The 22,682-nt window shown below is 37.0% G+C and overlaps 1 protein-coding gene across 2 annotated transcripts in view; it reads right to left on the bottom strand.

The window, feature by feature from the left end:
* Positions 1-22,682, bottom strand: part of DEPDC1B (DEP domain containing 1B) — a 90,826-nt gene that overhangs the window by 41,101 nt on the left and 27,043 nt on the right. For both annotated transcript variants that reach the window (XM_030321528.2, XM_030321537.1), the window contains exons 3-7: positions 13,587-13,722; positions 8,802-8,929; positions 8,033-8,163; positions 6,055-6,102; positions 2,105-2,245 (exon numbers count right to left, since the gene is read on the bottom strand). In XM_030321528.2, coding sequence (XP_030177388.1) covers positions 2,105-2,245; positions 6,055-6,102; positions 8,033-8,163; positions 8,802-8,929; positions 13,587-13,722 — 584 coding nt within the window. The remainder of the gene's footprint in view (positions 1-2,104; positions 2,246-6,054; positions 6,103-8,032; positions 8,164-8,801; positions 8,930-13,586; positions 13,723-22,682) is intronic.

Below are 22,682 nucleotides of genomic sequence, written 5' to 3' on the forward strand. Positions count from 1 at the left end.
TTTTCTTTTTCTTTCTTTCTTTTTTTTTTTTTGTTTAAGAACTCTTAGATGTTTTGTTTTTTTTTCACATATCAATAACTAACAGCTCTCAAGGTCACAACTTTTACATCAAGCTAGCATTATTTCATTCCAGAAGCAAAGGAATCAGCTTCAAAAAAGCCCATGAATTAAACTGAAAACTATTTCCACTGAAAATGCTATAGGATTTTTAGCTGCTACACAAAGTATGCTGATTACCTACTTTATTACTTACTTATCTAATCTAATAGCATCCTACTGCAGTCCAAGTAAGTCAAAAAGTTTGAAGAACTGAGTCAACCACACCAAGATTCAACCTATATATCTGCTTTGCACATATCTATATACAACACCTTTTCCCACAGACTCTTAACAAGATTACTATACTAGATGATCTTCATTGATCAAATGATGATCAAATTTATGATAATCTATACGTCCTTATATTTCTCCTTTTACTACATAAGGATCTAAAATATATGGTTTTCAATGCAAGGTGTCTCAAACATGTTCACTTGAGAAGGACTGGTTCAGAGAAGGATAATAAATCTTGACTATCTGCACACATTAGTCTATTCTTGCTGATACTTAACTGCCAAAATTCTCCAATCTATCCATCCTTCTCCACCTTAAACCCTGTATAAGTGATACTTTAGAAGGAGGCTGATTCTAACATCAATTTGGAAATAATCAGCTTTAATTCCTAGCAGAGATCAAAATGAACAATTGTGGTAGAACAGACCAGTGATGTCATACACACAGCTGATTCAAACTGGAATCTGTTCTCCAAAAAAAGTTCCAAGTACTTGTGTTTCCAAACCAGATCATTTTTACTACATAACATTATGAAAATGGAAAATGAAAAGAAAACCTAAGTAATTTTTATTCCAGTCTTTCGAATTCTTATTTTACCAGTGGCACATGGCAGTGAGTGGCTAAAAGAATCTACTCAATGAGTCCAAATGCATATTAAACAACAGCAAGTATTCATCATTAGGTACGATGTTCAAAAGGACATAAGCACTCAATCCTCTTTGGTTGAAAACAAAATACCAAGACAGCCCAGTGGTCTCAAACACCTGTAACAGGCCTAATCCTTTCATCTGTTCCCAATACTAATCCCTCTAAAAACAAACTCACTCTTATGCGCATGATTTATAGTTTTGTACTTTGTTTCTTCTTATCAGAAAACTTATAGAATCTTAAAATTTAAAGTACTGTACTATGAGATCAGGTAAATTACTCATACTATGAGTATTTTCTATGGTAGCATCCATACTTTCCAAAAAGATGGAAAGCAGAAGAAAGGGCAGGGCGGGGCAGGGCAGGGGGCTAAGCCCCCCAGTACTCAGGAACAAGAGCATGCAAATTCCTACAAATTTACATAACAGAGTATGATATCTACACAATGATCGGTCATTAAAGCAAACAATAAAAGAATAATATTTATTGAACAATCATAATAGCAACAGGAAAATCTGATATGCAAGAAGAAAGGAACAATACCAAAAAGGCCTACAGCAATAACATTGATTTTTTTTTTTCCTCTCTACCCTGCTTTTGTGACACTGTAAATTCTGGCATACAGATCTGTGTGAAGAATAGTAACAAGTTTCAGAGAATGATAAAGTTACTATATTTATTTTTCATGTTACAAATAACAAATAGCCCTACAGAAACCTGTTCCTTCTATGAAAAGAAATTACATTTCTAAATGAAAATCTGTCTCCCATACATGACTGTTCATAAAGGCACATCCAGAGTAGTAGATCTACTGCAACAGTCAATATCAAACTGACATTCTTCTCTACCAAAGAAGTTGTACTGTTTTGCACAAAAGTGACACATAGCATATTATTCTTTCTTATCAAGTAAAAACTATTGGTCCTTGATTTCAGCTTCTTAACAGAGCTTAACCATTTTCTTTTCCTCCTTCACAGAGCAGGACTGTAACCAGGCAAGCACCTCATCCATTTTTATTTTAGAAACGCTATGGAGGTTTGACTAATGGAAATCTCAAGACACTGGAAAATGAAATGATTCCATATCAATAATACAGACACACGTTCATTATACTCCAACTTACCTAATACACTGACAAAGGCATCAAAAAGATGAAATGTAAGTAGAGGCTCTTTCAAGTGACCATAGTAATCTGCTATAGTTTTAAAGACATCCTTTTCAAATCCTAAATACATAGGCTGCTTCAAATCTGAACAATTAGGCCCTGTTAAAAAAAGAGAAAGAGAGAAAGAAGAAACATTACTGGGATGATCACTTATGAGGATTAGTCTCTGTGCATATGTATGGTGTGTATAGATACTCAAGATCACAAAAGTTTTCATGGGGAAAATTGATGTTATTTAAAAGGACATTATACATTTGCTTACATGAATACTTTATGTCTAAATCGAAATCTATTATAAAACAAGGAGGAAAATCAATGGCTTACTTGCATTTTAAGAGAAACCCACTCTTTCTTTTACACCTTCTGAAAGGCATTTTTATTAAATGTAGACAATGATTATTTTGTTTGAAATATTCGATGTTTTCCTAGGCTTGACACAGTTGACCAAGGTGATAATTATCTCACATATGTAATAGACAAGTTATAAAGCAATTTTCAAAGCTTTTTAGTATTTTGTCATTGCTATATTATGAAATCCTAGAATCAGAGTTGAGTTAATCAATGTCTGCCTCTAACTAAATTATTTCAGACTAATAAAAACTTACACTCTTTTTCATAAAGATATTCTAAAAAGGAGATTTTACACTGGGTCCTGTGATTCATTTTGATTGTAAAACTCTATGTGATCCCCAACCAACCTTTAAAAGATAGTGTACCAGGCAAAGCATATTCCAAAGTTAGGGTAACAATAAGAAGCCTGGAACAATGTGGTCCCAGCCATATCCCATGCAGGCAGCAAGGCAAAGATCCAGTTGTATCTGGGACCAAAGAGGAACAAGAAGAAATGCCTAGCCCTCTACAGATACAGCAGTAAATGCCCCCAAGAATCCACACACAGACTACAGATTGACATTGCCAAGTGGAGAGACAAACCAGAGCTGCCCATGCCTTGGGGAAATGGCAAGTAGCCTCATGAGGGAGAGTTTGGCCAGTCTTCTCAATTGCTCTGACAGTGTGGAAGGGAGAAGCAGTGCAAGTGCAATGGCCGGTTCTGGGCCAGCAGAATACAAGACTAAACAACTAGATCCAAACAGAGCTCTACCCTCAGAGGAGAGTGAAAGATAAAGCCAGTAAAAACTAAAAGAAAGCCTTCCTCCAGCACCACTGTAACTGAAGAGGAAGGATCAAACTAAAAAGAACAGATAAACATTCTGGGCCTTCACATCCCAAGGCCAATGGGACAAAGTGAAAATGGCTTTTTCTTGGTCTCCTTAAAAACCCTCTCACCTTTTAATATTCTGTATACACTTGTCATAAAATAACTTAATTTGATTGACTAAAATAATGAAAATTATGAGAGACTCTTGTGTGGTACCACGTTAACCTAGCAGCCAACATAACCATCATTCTTGCCTGCTTCCTCCTTTGAAATACTCCAAGCTTCATCGATTGAAACAATTAGTTTAATGTCTCAGTAATCCATAATGCCGTGAATTACTTCCTCCCAAGATAAGTATGCGGTTGATTGTAAGCAGCTGTATCCCTGAACAAACATCTCATCATTCTTGCTAAAAATATGCAAAAACAAAACAAAAACAGTTTCCATACAAATGCAAATGCATAGTAGGCCCCATGAGAGGAGGCCATATTTCTAAGATCTTCTGTTTCTTAATCATCTTGAACTTCAGAATAGCTTTTATAAATGTTATTCCTGACAGATCTTGGAAAAGAGTTGTCTGTATCCATCCGTTTTTGTTTTTGTTTTTTCTTTTTTCTTTTTTATTGAATGCAAAGTACATGCACAAAGAAGACACAGTTAACCTGGTTTTATACTTAGTATCAGTTCATCATCCTGTGGCCAACCATGAGGCTGGACAAAGAAAGAATGCAGGCCTATGTGCACATGGTCTACCAATGGGCCTCAGAGAAAGAGGTAGGCAGGAAATCTACAGAAAAGGAGGCAAGAAGCCTTCAAAATATCACATAAACCAGCCAGCCTATCCTTTTTGTTCCCTATTACATGACTGTAATGGGAATCTAGACTCAATAAGGATAAGAAGGATAAGTAACAGGTCATCACTTTGATAGACTCAAAGTAAACTCAAGGGGCCAAGGAGCATTTGGAAAATTTAATAATGTCACAAAACTATTCAAAAGGATGTTCTTGCCTTTTGGTCACTTTTTTTGTCTTTGAAACATAAACAAGCATTTTTATGGATATGCCAACTATCTGTAAAACACTGCACTTGATACATGTGAGACATGTCCCTGTTCTCAAGAATTTCCACCTAATAATATAACATCACCACACACGGAGAACATTATTAAGTTGCTCTTTACATCTTTCCTCTCCATTAATAAGTAATTCCAATTATTATAATATTCCTGCAGAAGTTTTTGTGGCTTTATGTATACATCTTACTTGCAGGAAAAGTTACACTCTTCACAACGTTTTGATCACTAAAAAATCTGTATCATAATCCCACCTTAATATACATTATACAACATATTATAGCCTAGATTTGCCATACTGGCTTCTTCTATTCTTTCCCAGTTCATCAATTACCAAATGCTTGGTTTGCCAGGAATTTAGAAATGGGTAATTTAACTTTGCATTTAGACCTTCTATCTCGTCATTGCCAACACTGTCCAAAGATATAATTTAAATTTAATTTACCTCAAATGGTTGAGTGGGAATAATAAAAAGCACTCTCCCAAGCTAAAACCACTCTACGTCTCAGACGTCCCAAAATATTAACCAAAACCAATGAAAATTTAATAGTTAAACACAGAGAACCTTGGGCTTCATACAAGCTAATGATTGGTATTCATATTCAGAATGATAGTATATAATCATTGTCCACATATTATGACTGGAATTACCTACAGTAAACTGCCTGGTTATCTTAATTTCATTCCATAATCAAACAAAACTAACATCAATTAAATAAATCATTCAGAGTCTACTAACTCAAAATTTTATTACACCTGTCTCTGTACATGCTAGTTCTACCCAAAAGGTACCTCTCTCAGGCCATCTGTGAGGCTTAAAGGCCTCATAGACCAAATGTCACCACTATTAGCAAAAGAACTAGAATTCTTCTCATTAAAATCACTTGTTTGGGTTAAGCCATTAACTATTAGAATCCCTTCTTTGGGTTAACCCTTCTAAAAAATCCCCAGAAAAAAATGGCAATGTTAGTGGGATACTATAATACATTTTTCACAGTGCCTACAGCATCCGATGACGTGGATATCACATGCCTGTGAAATGGACTGTGGGTGCCTATGAAAATCCTTAGAAGGACCATTGTGATCCAGGCCCCTTCGTTTTACATCCAATTACTGAAACATCCCTTCTTGTTTCTCTGCATGCCAAGTTCTTCTCCTTCCAAACCAGCCTGCTTATCAGTCAGACTAGTCTAAAATATTTCTTTCCCACTTCAACTGGTGCCCTACAAAAAGCCAATAGTAGATAGGATCTGCCGAGCAAATGGAGATGTAAATATAGGGCATATTTAGGGATATATGTTTTAGGAATAAAATACATGCTTTAGAAATAAAAATGTGCAAAGAGTCAACAGGCAGCTATCTGTACAATATTATATTCAATACTACTAATTTTTCTTTACTGTGATGAAGCAGTCAGAAGTAGTAGTATGGGCAAATCTGTAGTGTGATTATATGCACTAGAAAGAAGAAGCACAAAATACCTTTAAAAATGTTCTATAACTCAGCCCTTTCACCGAGTCACAAATTCATCACTAAAAGCACACAAGTCCCAAAATAATTAACTGCCAGTCTCACAGGTGTCAAATCAATGTTCAGGCCATTGAGCAAAAATATTTTCTAATTCAGGGCACTAATTTCTGTTAATCTCATAAAACTGGAGGATAATTAGTACTTACAATTTGCCAAACACTTCATAGCTGACAGCACCCAATGAGGAAGTTCTTCTGCAGAGAAATGAAAATAAAAAGAAGATATTTTACTCAACTGCATATAACTCAAAGAATTATATACATACATAGTATCATAAGAATATATAACTTGCCCAAATAATATGAAACCTATCTGCCAATCGCAAACCACAAATCACCTATTAATATAGCCGAATGTTTTAAAAACATGGAAATTTTTCTTTTGCAGCAGTGTCCAATATGCTTTTATAAATCATGCCTACAAATTTCTCTAAGGATAAGATGCACCTTTTGAAGCTTTGGTGAAAAGTATACATCTGACAGTTTATTCCAAAGAAGCAAACTAACAGATCAGTTATCCTAGGAATTAAAGAAGGAAAAGAAAAAACAGAAAAAGCAAAAATATTAGTTATCAATTGTATTTGTGAATTCAGTTCAGCAAACAGCTAAAGAAAGAAAAAAAAAAAAGGTGAATTCTGTATGTCCAATGTCCAATATAAGCATCATTTTACATATTTCAATTTTCAAAATGTTTCAGGGCAAGAAAGTGCTACTGACATACTAATATAGGCTACTCCTTTTAGGACAGTCTTAAAATAATAATTGTTAACACGGCTACAAAAAGTCCCAGCTGAGCCTTTTTTCTGGAGTCTCTCCCCTCTTTTGATGAAATGGACCTCTGATGAGATGGACCATCACTCATGTTTCCCCTTCTCCACTTTCTAAAAACTGCAAAGATACTGGCTGAACTGTGTTAGATCTAATGAACCTGAGGCTCTTCTTTCTGAAGAACTTGATAAGACAAAAGATGACTGGTCATCTAACTGGTAGGTAAAAGTATTCATGTTTGCTGCACTCAAAGAATGTGGAAGGATTTTAGATATATTTCAAAGGCAATACCTCCATCATTCTATGTAAGTTAATTTTATATGTTGATATTAACCTGACAACTCACAAGGTCACAAATTCGTTTGTTTCCTTAATGTCCTTCATTCCCAATACAGGGACTATATGAAAGAAGTGTTTCAAGTTTCAATGACACATTCTGTTCCTGTCAGGAAACATGGCCTAGAAAAACCTCTTCCCCTCTCACAGCTGCTGAGGCTCCTTCTGGTAGAGTTCCATCTTGTTGCCCAGGAGACTCCAACTCTAAATTTAATAATAATTTATAAAAACCCAAAAGTACTATACCATCTTCCCACATCCAAAGGTCATTCTAGTTCCAGCTATTTCCAGGACCAAGGGTTGGAAGTAAAGGAAGAACTATTCAAAAAACCCATCTAATTCTGGTCCATCCCTGATCCAAGCAAAGTAAGCTTTAAAATCAGTAAATCAGTTCGGGGATTCTGGCCCACCATGGGTACCATGACCTTATTTTTCCAAACAAAAAAAGAGGATAGGCAGCTGCCTAATGTCTTTTTTTCCTGATTTGTAAACTGGCTTGGAATAAAAGGTATAAAAAAAATTGAAGCACCTTCAGCATTTACAGAAGTACCCTTATTAATTAAAAAACAAAAAAAAACAAAAAAAAACGACATAAACCAAGACTATTCTGGAAAATCTACCACAGAGACTCCATAATGAAAAGGTCGGGGAGAACCTAAAATCAGTCAAGCTCACCTGAAACCTAAAATTAATCTCCAAGACCCAGTTCTAACTGACTTAAGCACTCAGGTCTTAAACTTACCTACTTTTCAGGGATTTTCTGTGAATAATATAGAACCACTTAATGCCCAGTGTGACTAGCATTGAACTAGCCTCTGGATGGACTGTGCTGAGGCTTTGACTTTCCATGACATCTCCTTTATGCACACAATCATTTAAAAGGCATGAAAGTGAGAGAAGGCTATACATAATGAGGAGGTACCTTCATTGAGGGTTTGAGGAATGGTCAAAAAGAAGCTGAGGGAGCTGTGCAGCCAGCATAGTGGATCAAATGGGACCACAGTGGTTTTTATGCACTTACTTGACTTGTCATCAAGGATGACAACTCCCTGCTTGCTCACACTATATACATTATGGATGATGAACTTGGAGTTGACCAGTTTAATATCTAAGACTTCTTCCAGAGAATCCAGGCCAAGGACTTTCTGTAAACTGAAAAGATATATGATAATTAATTACTTTAAAAAATCATTATTACCCAAAAACCCGGCATGTAAAAGATCAATCTTCAAAATGTGCTGCTTTTAGGCATTTTATACAATCTTTGGCAAAAAGGCTAGAAACTAAATATGACAAAACAAATTTAAAAGATCCTTGGGTCATTAACATGTTGCTTCACTAATTTAATATAACACCTTCAATGCCAGGAAAAAGATTTCATAAGATACAATAAAAACAGAAAATAGCTTATCCAATGATGAGAAACTGCTATTAGTACACGTTTGTGAGGGAAAGAAAATGCTTTGTAACATCATTCACCTTAATTACCTACAGTACAGCAAGTATCTAGGAGATGAAATTTACCACTGTGTTTCATTAAACATAAAACTTCAGTGTTACTAGAAAGTTGAAGAACTTTTAAACTTCTATTCTTAACTGTCCTATAAATGACAAGAGAAAATTCCCAGAATTCAGTTAAATTATGTTTGCTAAGCAGCATAGCTGCAAATGCAAAGTTAAGCTTTTAATACATAATTTCAGAAAATTAAATATGCAGAGAGTAGTAGAGAAGCAAACCACAAAAAAAAAAAAAAACACTGAAAGTTCTCATTAATATCAAATGCACATACTATGATAATGTCATAGACTTCCATATCTCTTCTACATTGGCCTCCGTCAGCTGTCTGCGGTAGACAAGACGGCAGGCCGGCACCTCTCCAATAGCAATACTGTGACGCTTGAACCACATCTCAGAGTTCTAATTGGGGGAGAGTAGAAAGAAAAAGAGAATCAATATTTCAACAGGCAGTAGTATGAGAAATTTCTTTGACTTGGTTATTTGTAATTTGATTTAAAATAATAACTAGAAATATAAACTAACTTTCTTTGTACTGACTGCAGAGAAGTATAACTGTTAAAGATCAGGTTATATCATAAATGAGTATTTGTAAATTGCAAAAGAACTATAGCAATAAACATGACATTGACTAGCTATTTTTTTCCTGTGGGAATTTCAACTAATCAACGAGGTAGCCATGAAATAAAATTGTATTAATTCAAAATTAAGTCAAAGAATACCTATCCAAAAAAAAAAAAAAAAAAAAAGAATACCTATCCATATTCACACGCTGCCCAAACTGAGTGATTGTTTAAAACAAAATTAAAGTCTATTACTTTCAAGAATTCTCTATTTTTTATAAGCAAAAATCAAATAAGTACAATTTGAAGAGCAGCCCCCAGATCTTAGGCAACTGCAGAAGGCAGAAAAAACAAGAGCTCCCCGGAAAACTGAGACAGTAGGAAGAAAAACTAAAATTCAGAGAGGTTAAATAATTTGCTCAAAGCCACACAGCTTTACCAGTTCAACATTCTTAGTATCTCCTTTCTCACATAGTCTACTAAACGTTTAATTCTTAAAACTTCCTTTTTATAATCACAAAGAGAAACAATGAGGTTTTACAGACAAAACATGTAAGAAATCACTTATAAAGATTTTCTGTAATAGTTTTTTACGAAAGTATCATTACAGAAAAATCTTATAAATTTGGATGAAAGGAGCCAGAAAGTTGTTTTATGATTTTGTTTTTTAGAGAATTACTGAATTACAAAAGAAAGTCGAAGACCATGTGGATTTGTGAATTTTTTTTAAGTATCTAAATTAAATTAGGTGTTCATTTTTGAAGGCAGGCATGTAAATTGTTGCATTTGCCTAGAAAATCTACTTCCAACTGAGAACAAACTGAGGGTTGATGGGGGGTGGGAGGGAGGGAAGGGTGGTTGAGGCATATTGAGGAGGGCACCTATTGGGATGAGCACTGGGTGTTGTATGGAAACCAATTTGACAATAAATTTCATATTTAAAGAAATTGCCACTAGGCAACACACACACACAAAAATCTACTTCCAAAAGTTACCTTTTATAAAAAAATTTTTTCTTACATTTATTCATTTTTGAGAGACCGAGAGAGAGCACAAGTGAGGGAGGGTCAGAGAGAGAGGGAGACACAGAATCTGAAGCAGGCTCCAGGCTCTGAGCTATCAGCACACAGCCCGATGCAGGGCTCGAACTCACAAACCGCGAGATCATAACCTGAGCCAAAGTCAGACACTTAACTGACCGAGCCACCCAGGCGCCTCCGAAAGGTTATCTTAAAGAAATACCATGGACATACTCAACTAATTATCTGTAAAGACATTGCTCATTACATTGTTTACCAGAAAACTAGAAACATGGTATGTACTAACAGTAAGGGACTAGATACATAAACTATAGTGCTTTTATATTAGACAAGATATAGATACTAAATATGATGTCAAATGTTTAATAACATGAAAAAAGGGGGTGACTGGGTAACTCAGTTGGTTAAACATCCGACTCATAATTTTGGCTCAGGTCATGATCTCACGATTCATGAGTCCAAGCCCCTCATTGGGCTCTGTTCTGACAGTATAAAACCTGCATGGGATTCTCTCTCTTCTCTTCTCTTTCTCTCTCTCTCTGTCTCTGTCTCTCTCTGTCTCTCTGTCTCTCTGTCTCTCTCTCTCTCTCTCCTTCTCTCTCTGTCCCTTCCCTGCTTGTACACTTGTTCTCTCTCTCTCTCAAAATAAATAAACTTAAAAATAATAACATGATGGGGCGTCTGGGTGGCTCAGTCAGTTGAGTGTCCAACTTCAACTCAGCTCATGATCTCGTGGTTTGTGAGTTCGAGCCCCGCGTCAGGCTCTGTGCTGACAGCTCGGAGCCTGGAGGCTGCTTTGGATTCTGTGTCTCCCTCTCTCACTGACCCTCTCCCGTTCATGCTCTGTCTCTCTCTGTCTCAAAAATAAATAAACATTAAAAAAAATTTTTTTTTTAAATAATAACATGAAAAAAGAAGCAAAACATTGTTGTAAGTGAAGAACACAGGCCACAAAAAACTCAACATGATCTCCTTTTGGAGGTAAAAATGTGCACAAAAAAAAGGATACAGAAGAAAAATGTTAATATTAATTCTCTCTGGATGATATCATGGGTGATTTTTTTTTTCATCTCTGCCTGAAAACAATTCTATTGAATAAGTGAATTACAGCAATAGCAGTTAAGTTACTGACTACCTGTGGGCCAGACACCATTCTAAGCACTTTATAGATATGAACTCACCTGATTCTCACAACAAGCCTACCTCAGAGGGTACTATTATCATCTCAGTTTCACCAATAAGAAAACTGAGACACAAACACAATGACTAAAACAGAGAAACAAGTCCAAATAAATAGTAAATGGAGGAGCCAAGATCCAAACCCGGTCGACTCGCTCCAGAGTGCACAATCTTACTTTCCACATTATTCTGCCCCTCAGCAAACACAACGGTTTCATTTTATTATTTTATTTTTTAACTGTGTAAGTGGCTAGGCAAGAGAAAAGACAGGATAAAACAAAAAAACCACCAAGCAAAGAGGAAGCAAAGATAGAAACAGGGAAAGTAAAATGGAAATAAATGATGAGTTGAAGTTCTTTTTAAGAAAGATGACATTTCTTTATTGACTAATAACCTCATCATTCTAAAACCTACACCAAGGCCCAAGCGGGGACACAGATCCTGCTCTGCCATTCTTCCTGTGAACCATGCTCAAGAGGTAGCAGCCTAAGCTTTGCTGGAATTACAATGAGCAGGGAGCTCAAACCTCTACCATTTGAATTAAGGGGGATGTATAAGAAAGAGAAGGCGAGACAAAAGCATCAAAACAAATACAGGTACAGATGACCTGGGAAAGGATAAGCTTTGGGCTAAAATGGTTGATGAATCTAGAACATTGGTCTACCACTTCAGGGCTCCTGAAAAATTAGAAAATGACAAGAAAAGACAGAAGTCATTGTCACTAGGGCATTAAAGTATGCTAATGAGCATTTGGTCTTCTGCAGGTGATACCAGGAATATTCCAACTTCATAGAACCAAGTGGAATAGAAAAGGAAAGTAGTTATTATCGATGACATAAATACATATTAATTTACGGGATTTTATCTCCTTTGTATAAACAGCACTGAAGACCTTATAATGAAAAAAATGTCTGTTGAATAGCCACTCTGCCAATGGGGTCATATCAGATGTTTAAATGCAAATGTTAAAAGAAAAAAATGTACCTGATCTCATGGAACTTATATTCTAATTTTCTCTGGGACAGAAACTATCAACTAGACCTTAATTAAGTACTCCTTATTAGGAATTAATTAAAAGTCCTCAAATACCCTAAGTCACTTGACTCTGTTTTCTAATTATCTATTTTGGTACTGTATGCTTCACTAGACTATGAGCCTTTTTAGAGTAAAAACTGTATCACATATTACTGTGTCTGTGGAGCCTAGCACAATTCATGGCACACAGTAGACACTGATTCAATATTATCTTTGTTGAATAAATAAATTAATTAATGACTTCCAAATATGATCTTGCCTTTAAGTTCCAGGATCATTATCTCCATCTGCCTATGAGACACTTCCATTTAAGATAAGCCAGGTTTATCACCAATCATATTTAAAACCAAATTCATCACCATCCTGACTGACAAACCTGCAAGTCCTTAAAGGAGTCCTTATTTCTGTTACTGGTGCCACTCTCTTTCTAGAATTATCTTTGATAAAGCCTAAGCTTCTTAGCTATTCTCTTCAAACTGAAAATACAATCTCTTTAAAAAATAAGTGTTTTTTCTTTTAATTACATTGCCTAAAAATGTTTACATCCCATCTTCGCAAACAAACGTATGAACTGGACATCTAGTCCTATCGGACTAGACTAACTTAAAACACTGGTGTGAGTACAATTCTTAAAAACTGCCATATAAAAGTTTTTCTTTGTATTTTATCTTTTAGCATCGTCTCAATCATGGTAGTTTTCTACTGGGAATATTTTAATGAAAAAGGATACCAAAAAAATTAGATTATTCAACAATAAGCTTAGGTTTTCCAAAACTAACAGAATCTACCTTTGATCATCTATAGTGTCAGGGGTCATTCCACAATACTTCACATCCTAACCTTCTCACTCTCAACTAGTAATAGAACAAAATCCAGGAGACAAAGAGGCAAAAGAGTAAATTCTAGAACACAAGAGAATGAGATTATAAGGGAGTTGTCACATAAACCTGCTTGTTCTGAACATATGAAAATAGATACCATATATATGCCAAAGCCTCAACAGGCAAGAGTTCAACAGCTAATCTTTCCTTGTCACTGTTCTCTCAGCTACTGACACCTAAGATATTTTAAAGTACTTTCAGACCATTGTTCCTAAGGGACCAGTAGAAAAAAGACTAAGGCTGGTGGTTCACAGATCATATCCTATTTCTGGTAGCTGCTAGACCCGCCCCCAGCCACCGCCACCACCATCGTCCCACTCCACCCCGACCATCCCACCCACTCTTTTAGTAACACACTTACCATCACAAGTGGCCTCACTGGGATGTTCTCTTGTGAAGTCCCTGGTGGGGGGTCATTCCATTCTGGAAATTTTATAGCATCTTTTTGGTAAGTAGGCTTCTTTGGATATGGTTTCAGGGGTGAGGAAGGAGGAAATCTAAAAACCAAGAAGGAAATCTCTATTATTTCAGTCAATGGGAGACACAGATATTTTAACAATAGCCCCCATTTCTTCTGTCCTTGAGAATTTATGTAATAATTCCAAACTTCAGATAATGGAATTCTCACTATCAATCAGAGTATGAATGCTCAAATTATTACACATGGCTCACTATGCCCAACATACGATTTTTTTCAAAATTCATTCATTATGTCTACTAGAAAACATTTATGAAAACAGGAATCAAACCTGTGACACATTATTAAATAAATAAATAAAAGTTGTTCTCTTATCAAATGATTTTCACGAATAAAGATGTTCTTAATGGACTGCTGGAGCAAGCCAGTTCTTTCACCCAGCTGGAAATCCTTAGTACCTCACAACTCTCTGAAATGTCTAGGTGGTACGTATGCAAAAGAAAATATGGACCGATGAATGTTCAGCGCTACTTGCTGAGGAAGAGCATATCAGCACAAGAATCTTTTACCCTAATGTTCATTTTTATAACTATTTCAAAAGAAGATTAATCAATCCTCTTTCCCTTGAATATGGAACACTTCACAGTGAGATGGAAGCCTCAGTCCTGGAGGAGGTGAAAGCTGCCCAGTGTCCTTCTGCCTTTTGATCCCCTCCTCTGTCCCCATACCGCCAAGTCACCGGCAACATCACTCCTTGGACCAACACAGAGAAACCTAAATATGCTAACTCTCCTTAAATCAGTCTAGGCCATACCTGATAAACAACAATAGAAAGATAACTAAATACATATTTTCCTCAGAGTAACTGTTCTTGTTAGTTTGTTAGAAAAAGACAGGCTGCAGGACATTGAAAAGGTAACACAAGATCTCTAGTTCTTCATGTTGACATGGAAGTCAGTAGGTAGTTTACTTTTCATTTATTTAAGCCAAAATAAAGGTTTAAAATCTTATCCATGATACCTGTAGGAAAAATAATCCAAATAAACTAGAAAGATCTTATTCCTAAGGCAAATGAAGACAGAAATAGTTTTCAAATGCCTATAGTTTACCAAAAGAGTTTGTATTGAGGTGAATCAGAAGAATCACAAGTAATAAGCACTATGAAGCAACATTTCAAAAATAGTCACAATAGACTTGAAAGGGATGGCTAGAGGCACCTGGGTGACTCAGTTGGTTAAGCGTCCAACTTTGGCTCAGGTCATAATCTTGTAGTCCTGGGTTTGAGCCCTGAGTCTGGCTCTGTGCTAACAGCTCAGAGCCTGGAGCCTGCTTCGGATTCTGTGTCTCCGCCTCTCAATGCCCCACTTGCACGCTCTCTCCCAAAATAAATAAATAAATAAACATTAAAAAAAAAAGTGATGGCTAATGAAGATAAGTTTCATCTTCTCTGAAAAAAATATGCAATGACTTTGCTTTATTTGAAAAGTCAATGAGAAAAAAATGAAATCATTAAATCAAATTAAAGATAAATAAACTGAAAGCTTAAATTTTTTAATCAAGTTAAAAGACAGGTATTTTCAAACAATTCCAAAATATAAATTAAATCTCTAAAGCCCATAAAAGTCACTCTACTTCTTTTTTTTAATGTTTTATTTATTTTTGAGAGATAGAAAGACAGAGTGCGAGCAGGGTAGAAGCAGACAGAGAAGGACACAGAATCCGAAGCAGGTTCCAGGCTCTTAGCTGTGAGCACAAAGCCAGATGCACGGCTTAAACCCACAAACAGTGAGATCATGACCCGAGCCAAAGTTGGACACTTAACTGCTTGAGCCACACAGTTGCCCCTACTCCTTAAGTAAAGGCTGGCTTTTACTTAAGCCAGCTTATTTCTAAGAAGCCAACAATCATAACACAAGTCCTACTGCCAACATACAGCACGTAGGCACACACTCAGGTACACACAAACACTCTCACATTCAAAAACACATGTGGTGTAGCAAATTGTCTCCAGGGAATTCAGAGATCACCCACTTCTCAGTTCTTTAAAAATTAAACACCATCCCGGAGTGCCTGGATGGCTCAGTCGGTTAGGCGTCCGACTTCAGGTCAGGTCATGACCTCACAATTCATGAGTTCAAGCTCCACATCAGGCTCTCTGCTGTCAGTGCAGAGCCCACTTTGGATACTCTCCTCTCTCTCTCTCTGCTCCTCCCCCCACTCTCTCTCTCTCTCACACATCCTCTCTCTCAAAAATGAACATTAAAAAAAATTTAAACACCATCCCGACTCCCACCCCACCACTAACACCCACTGCTTATTCCCCAACTCGGTCAACTAAAGGGTGAAAACTTGACCTGTGCTCCAGCCCTAGTTCTCTCCGGAACAGTCTTTGTGTCCTCTGGAAAATAACAGTGTCTCTAAGTTTATTCATTAGTCAAACAAAGGGACTAAATTGGATGATCCATAAATTTCCTCCTGGGTTCAAAATGCGTTTCTTGTATTCCCACACCCTGAAACAAGTAATAGCTTCCAAAACCCACAGCAGCAGTTCCTAAGTGGAGAACTGTTGATTGAAGAGATACCAGGGAGTCACTTTCTGCCTTTGCCCTGAGAAGATGCCCTGGGAAGATCAATAACAGATGTGGTGTCTTTGCAGCCACCTGGCCAGAGATGAAATGCAGAAGAGCTCCCTCTCATGGACTGTTTTTATTGTGTGTATTGAAAGTTTTCCATTTAATTCTAACACTTTAATCATGTCTTCTCAGGCTTCAAAGGCTGTCACAGATGATCTAATCCAACTGTCACGTTCTTTACTTATGGAAATCAAGGCCCAAAAGAGGAAAGCAACTTATTAAAAGACTCACAACTAACTGGCCATGCGAACAAACCATCTTGCACAAAAGATTTGTAAGCCCTTTAATAAGGACATCACAAAACTTTATTGAAAAACATTAATGAAGTAAATTGACAGATGTATCATATTGGTAAATAAGATTCAATATCAATATTCAACAGCAAAATGGCAGTGTAAATATTCCTCATGAAGATATACACTTACAGAGAAATTCTAATTAGAATATAAAGTTTTTTATGAAATGTGATAAACTGATTCTAAGTTTACATGGAAATGCAAGAGGCCAAAAACAATCAAGACATTCTTAAAGAAGAAAAACAAAGCGAGGAGACTTACCCTACCAGCTATTAAGGCTAATTAAGATAATATGGTAGGGCTATACTGATGGCATAGACTATGGATTCTCAGCCTCAGCATTATTGACATTTGGGGCTGGATAATCTTGTGGTGGAGAGCTATCCTGTGTACCATAGGTTGTTTAGCAGCATCCCTGGCCTCCACCCACTAGATGCTAGTAGCACACCCTCCCAAGTGTGACAACCAAAAATATTTCCAGACACTGTCCCCAGCAAAATGGCCCCCAGTGGAAAATCATGGGCCCAGACAGATAATCTAAAACAAACATACACATTTATTTAGAAACCTGGTTTATGGCAGACCAGACATTACAGATCAGTGAGAATGTATGGACTGTTCAATAAAGAGTTCTGGTCCAAGAGTTTCACACATGGGAAATGTGAAATTGCACCCCTGCTGTAGACTGTACCTCCAAAGATGTTTTACAAAGGCACTTCCCTCCCACATGCTTCTCTGCAAGTGATCTTGCCACCACTCTATCAAGAGGCAGAGTGTGTTTCTCTACTCTTTTGGTTCTGGGTGAGACTCCCTCCAAGGGCTTTGGTAACTAGGATGGCAAGAGTAAGAGGGTGCCAGTTCTACAGCCTGTATTTGCTTCAGATCATTAAGAAATAAATTTTAGGGGCGCCTGGGTGGCGCAGTCGGTTAAGCGTCCGACTTCAGCCAGGTCACGATCTCGCGGTCCATGAGTTCGAGCCCCGCGTCGGGCTCTGGGCTGACGGCTCAGAGCCTGGAGCCTGTTTCCGATTCTGTGTCTCCCTCTCTCTCTGCCCCTCCCCCGTTCATGCTCTGTCTCTCTCTGTCCCAAAAATAAATAAACGTTGAAAAAAAAATTAAATAAAAGAAATAAATTTTATACTTCAAGTGTGAAAAAAAAGGGGGGGCGGTGCCAGTTCTGGGCATTAGCCTTAAAATGGCCTGGAATGCCCTTCCTGCCTCTAAGAGCTTCCACTCTTCTTGCCAAGCTCCCTCTTATAGACTAGCCATCATGTAAAGAAGGGGGAGTACTCTGAGACCAGAATACTGCGAGGCACGTAAGCATCAAAAAGAGGTCCTAGAAGATGAGACACTGCATGGAAAGAAACTTGAGGTCAAGTATATGGCAGTTCCAGACTTGTGCATGCAGAGGTCACCATGGAGGTGCATTTTCCAGGCTCAGCAGTCCCAGCCAATGTCCAGCTAAGACTTCCTAAACTCCTGACTCACAAAATTATGTAAAAACAACAACTGTCTTAAGCCACTGTGTTTGGGCATAGTTTTGTTACACAACAACAGATAAGCTGAACAGAAATTTATTTATATCAGAACAGGCAGTCAGTGGACCTCTGAAGAGCCTCAGGGAGACTTGTTACAGGAACGTGGAAGGGCTGTGAGAAGGCTGAGGTTGGAGGTATAGGAAAGACCCATGTTGCCTAGTGGCAACAATTCCAGTCAAAATTGTCCCCTGCAGTGACATGGAAAATACAAAAGGTGGATTTGGATAAGGAGTTTTCCAAGATGAATGTTGAAAGTGCCAACCAGTCTCTTTCAGTTTTGATAACCAGGTATGGATGGACAAAGATAAACTAAAGAAGGACCACTTCAAATTTTAAGCAGAATTTAAAGGAAACATAAAAGAGCTATGACCTGATTCATAAACAAAACTATTTCTCATCCCCAGTCTCTCTCAACAAAAGGTTCTCAAAGTAAAATGGCCTTACAACCAATATCAAATTCAAGATGTTTCTAGTAAGACATGGTCCTTGGGTAGTTGCATGCGTGGCTATAAAAGACTTTTACTATAACCTTAAAAAGATTTAAGGCAGTACCTTACAGATAATCTTGGTTAAAGTTAGAGTTTAAGAATCTTGAAGGTGTTGTATCATGGCAGACTTATAAGTAGCCCAGGGAGAAAAGAGCCTGTTTCAAAGACACTTGTGTGACTTTTGTCTAATGGAATAAATCAAAATAAAATTCACAGAAGAGCCACAGCACTTTTAAGACACTAATACTAGCAGAATCACCATCCACTTGGACCAAAAAGTGAACAGTTCAAAATGCAAAAAAAACAGTCAAGAATCTCAAGCTTCTGTAAGCGGGAAGTTTATCAGAAAGTTATTTCACTGCAAACATGAGCCATTCTTTACGGAGAAGGAAAAATGACTAAGTGTGCACAGACAAGACTCTAGGGGGAAGAGCCAGGAACCATGTACCATCACTCACAGGAAGCAGAACTGGGCGCTAATCAAGGAATGGCAGACACATGTTCAACTGCATTTTAAAAGTGCTATGGGCTAACACTGTTTTATGTGATGCCATAATGGGACAAATTTAGAGAGTCATGATGCAGAGGATGAATGCAGTTTGCCAATGAATGCCATTGTGGCCAAAGTGTATTTTGCAAGAATGGCCACAACAGTATTGCCCATCCTTCCCCAATGTGACTCTTCTCCAGTGTGACTCTTCCTCAGTGTAACTTTGATGAGGTCAAATATTCAACAGGATGAGATGATTTCTCTACCTCTTTGAATGTGAACAGGCCCTTTGGCTGCTTTGACAAATAGAATATGACAGAAGTGACACTTTGATGATTCCAGGAATAGACCTTACCTAGCTGGCAGTTTCCTCTTTTAGCCTATTGTAAATACTTGCTCTTGGGATGCTCATTCTTGGGACATAACCTCTTGGAAGCCAGCTGCCATATAAGAATAGTGACCACCCTAACACCATCATGTCATGAAAAGTATAACCCATGTGAAAATGCCCGATACGATCAAACCTCATGTGAAAAGAGAGAGGGGCCAAGAAGCACAAAGGCACCAACCACAACTCTGAGCAGAGAAAGAAGTCATCTTGGAAGTGAATTGTGCAGCCCAACAGATGCTTTATGGGTAATGGGCAAACTGCCAGATGTGCTCTTTCTCAATTCTTGACACAAAATTATGAGCAGAATAAAATGCTTAAAGCCACTAATGTTTGAGATAGGTTGTTTCTCAGAATGAGGATACCAGAACAATCCCAAATTCACACCATGAATAAAAATCATCGGTAAAAACCTTAAAATTTAGAATACAATATAAGAAAATATCTCTCTGACTTTCAGTAATAAAAGGACTCTTGTTAAGCAAGATACAAAAACCATAAAGTAAATGGGGCGCCTGGGTGATTTAGTCGGTTGAGCACCCGACTTGGGCACAGGTCATGATCTCATGGCTCATGAGGTCGAATCCCATGTTGGGCTCTGTGCTGACAGCTCAGAGCCTAAAGCCTGCTTCAGATTCTGTCTCCCATTCTCTCTGCCCCTCCCCTGTTTGTGCTCTCCACCACCCCCATCTCTGTCTCAAAAATAAATAAATATTTTTAAAACTTTAAAACAACATAAACTATTTAAAAAAAGATTGACACATTCACTTACATTAAAATAAAAAAAGTTCTGCTTATCAAGACACAATAAAATGAAAAAAAGGAGATCTTTGCAATCCAAATAATTGACAAAAAGGATTAATATCCAGAATATACTTTTTTTTTTTTAACTCCTAAAAACATATAAGAAAAAAAATCCTATAGAAAAAGGGCAAACACATGAACCAGGCATTTCCAGATGTGGAACCAGGAATGATGAATAAACATATAAAAGACACTTGATCCATCAATAATCAAATAATATCACAACAAGACAGCATTTCATACTTACCAGATTGGCAAAAGATCAAGTCAGTCAACATCAAATGTTTTCTACTACTGGATAAAACTTAGCATAGCCGCTATGCTATGTTGGCATTACCTAGTAAAGGTGAACAAATATGCAGTATCTTCTAAAGTAATTTCACTCTATGTAACTCTGGGTAGCCTAAAGAAACTCTTACACATGTACAAAAGGAGACAAGTCCATAAATGTTCACGGCAGCACTGCTTATAAAAGCAAAAAACTGGAAGCAACCCAAATCTCACTGGAAAAGGAAGAGATAAATGGATTGTGGTATACTGATAAAATATAAAGTAGCTGAGAAAATTCCTTAACTATAATTAAATACACCAACATGGATGAATCTCAAAAATCATGAGAACTAAAAGTCAGAAAAGAATACATACTGTTTGATATCTGTTATGTAAATTTCAAAGCAGAGAAAAATATTTCAGGGGCCAAAATGATCCAAGGATAAGTGTTAAAACAATAGAGAGAAGCAAAGAAATGATTAACACATAAGGCAGGATAGTGATGACCTCTTGCAGAAGAAAATGCAAATTGTCAGTGAACAGGTGTTTACTATTCTTATATAAATCATTCAGATAGTTTATACACTCACCTATGGCATATATTTTAAATACAACTGACAACATTTAAAAAGAGCAGAGCTCCCTCCAGTGGGTTATATTGGTCTTTGCTTTTAAAATTCTAAATTTAATTCTACCATTATGATCATGGATTCCAAAATTATAGTCTCTTAGAAATGATCTAGTTGTACACTGAATAAAATGAGACCAGAAAAGGAATCAGCACCAGCTAATCATCCAACACAACAACAATCCAGGTCTTACCTGTATTGCCAAATTTTTGGTTGGAAAAAAAGCAGTTAAAAATAAACCATTCCGGGGTGCCTAGGTGGCTCAGTTGGTTGAGCATCCAACTCTTGATTTTGGTTCAGGTCATGATTCCAGAGTCATGGTATCAAGCCTTGCATCATGTTCTGTGCTGAGCATAGAGCCTGCTTCAGATTTTCTTTCTCTCTCTCTCTCTCTCCCTCACCCCCTCCCCCTCTCCCTCTCTCCCTCTCTCCTTCTGCCTCACTCCCCAGCTCATGCATCTGTCTCGCTAAAAATAAAATGAATAGTAATAAACTATCCCAGAACTTAATATATTTTGACAAATTTACTTAAATTAGAATTTATTAACTAATCAATCAATTAAAATATTCTAGGGCATCTAAACTGCAAGGAGAACATAGTTGATAAATCTTAATAAATTTGAGTCATAAATGACACAATGCACTAACAAAGTTCTTCCCATTACATATGCTAAAGTTGTTTCTTTAGCATCAACAGAAATTTGCAGCATCTACAGCTTTTGCCAGCTTGCCTCTTTGCCTTAGTCACCTAAGCCTCTGTACAAGAAAAGCCAGGCAGAAAGTGATTATAGGAGCTGACCTCTCTGAGACTGTGGTTTCCAAGAAACCCATGCATTAGGCAAACCGGTAGCAATTTGCTGGGCTCCAATGTGCTCTGTACCCATTCAATGTATTGTTCAGGACCAGTAGTGGTATATAGTACAGTACTGTGTAAATGCTGAAAAACCGTAAATGACTATATTTCACAAAAACTGCTTAAAGGTGTATCAGAAACATAAAGTAACTGAGGGAATGAGAATAAAAGATGAAGCTGGAAAAAACAGTTGCCAAACTAAGGAGGCCATGACCTCTGAAATCAGAAATCGTTCCTTATTCCATATGAATAAAGATTCCATTATGAGTAAAGGATCAAGTAAGTTTTTTTTAAGGAAGGGAGAAATGTGATCTGGTCTGAAAGACACTCTTACCTTATTAGCAATAACTATTTAGAAAATGAATTCATTTACAACAGAAGAAAATATATAAAATATCTATAACTTAAAGAAATGTGTGAGATCTACAAAGAAAATCACCACTATTTACAATAGCAGCAAAAAACATGAACTACTTAGATCTAAATCTAACAAAACTTATGCAGCATCAGTACATGCACAGCAACAAAGCACGGCTGAGAAATTAAAGACCTAAATGAACTGAGAGCTATGCTATGTTCATGATTTGGAGGGCTCAATTTTGTTAATTTGTCAAATCTCCCAAATTGATCTATAGAGTCCATACAATATC

Source organism: Lynx canadensis, chromosome A1, assembly GCF_007474595.2.
Source record: "Lynx canadensis isolate LIC74 chromosome A1, mLynCan4.pri.v2, whole genome shotgun sequence".
Classification (NCBI taxonomy): domain Eukaryota; kingdom Metazoa; phylum Chordata; class Mammalia; order Carnivora; family Felidae; genus Lynx; species Lynx canadensis.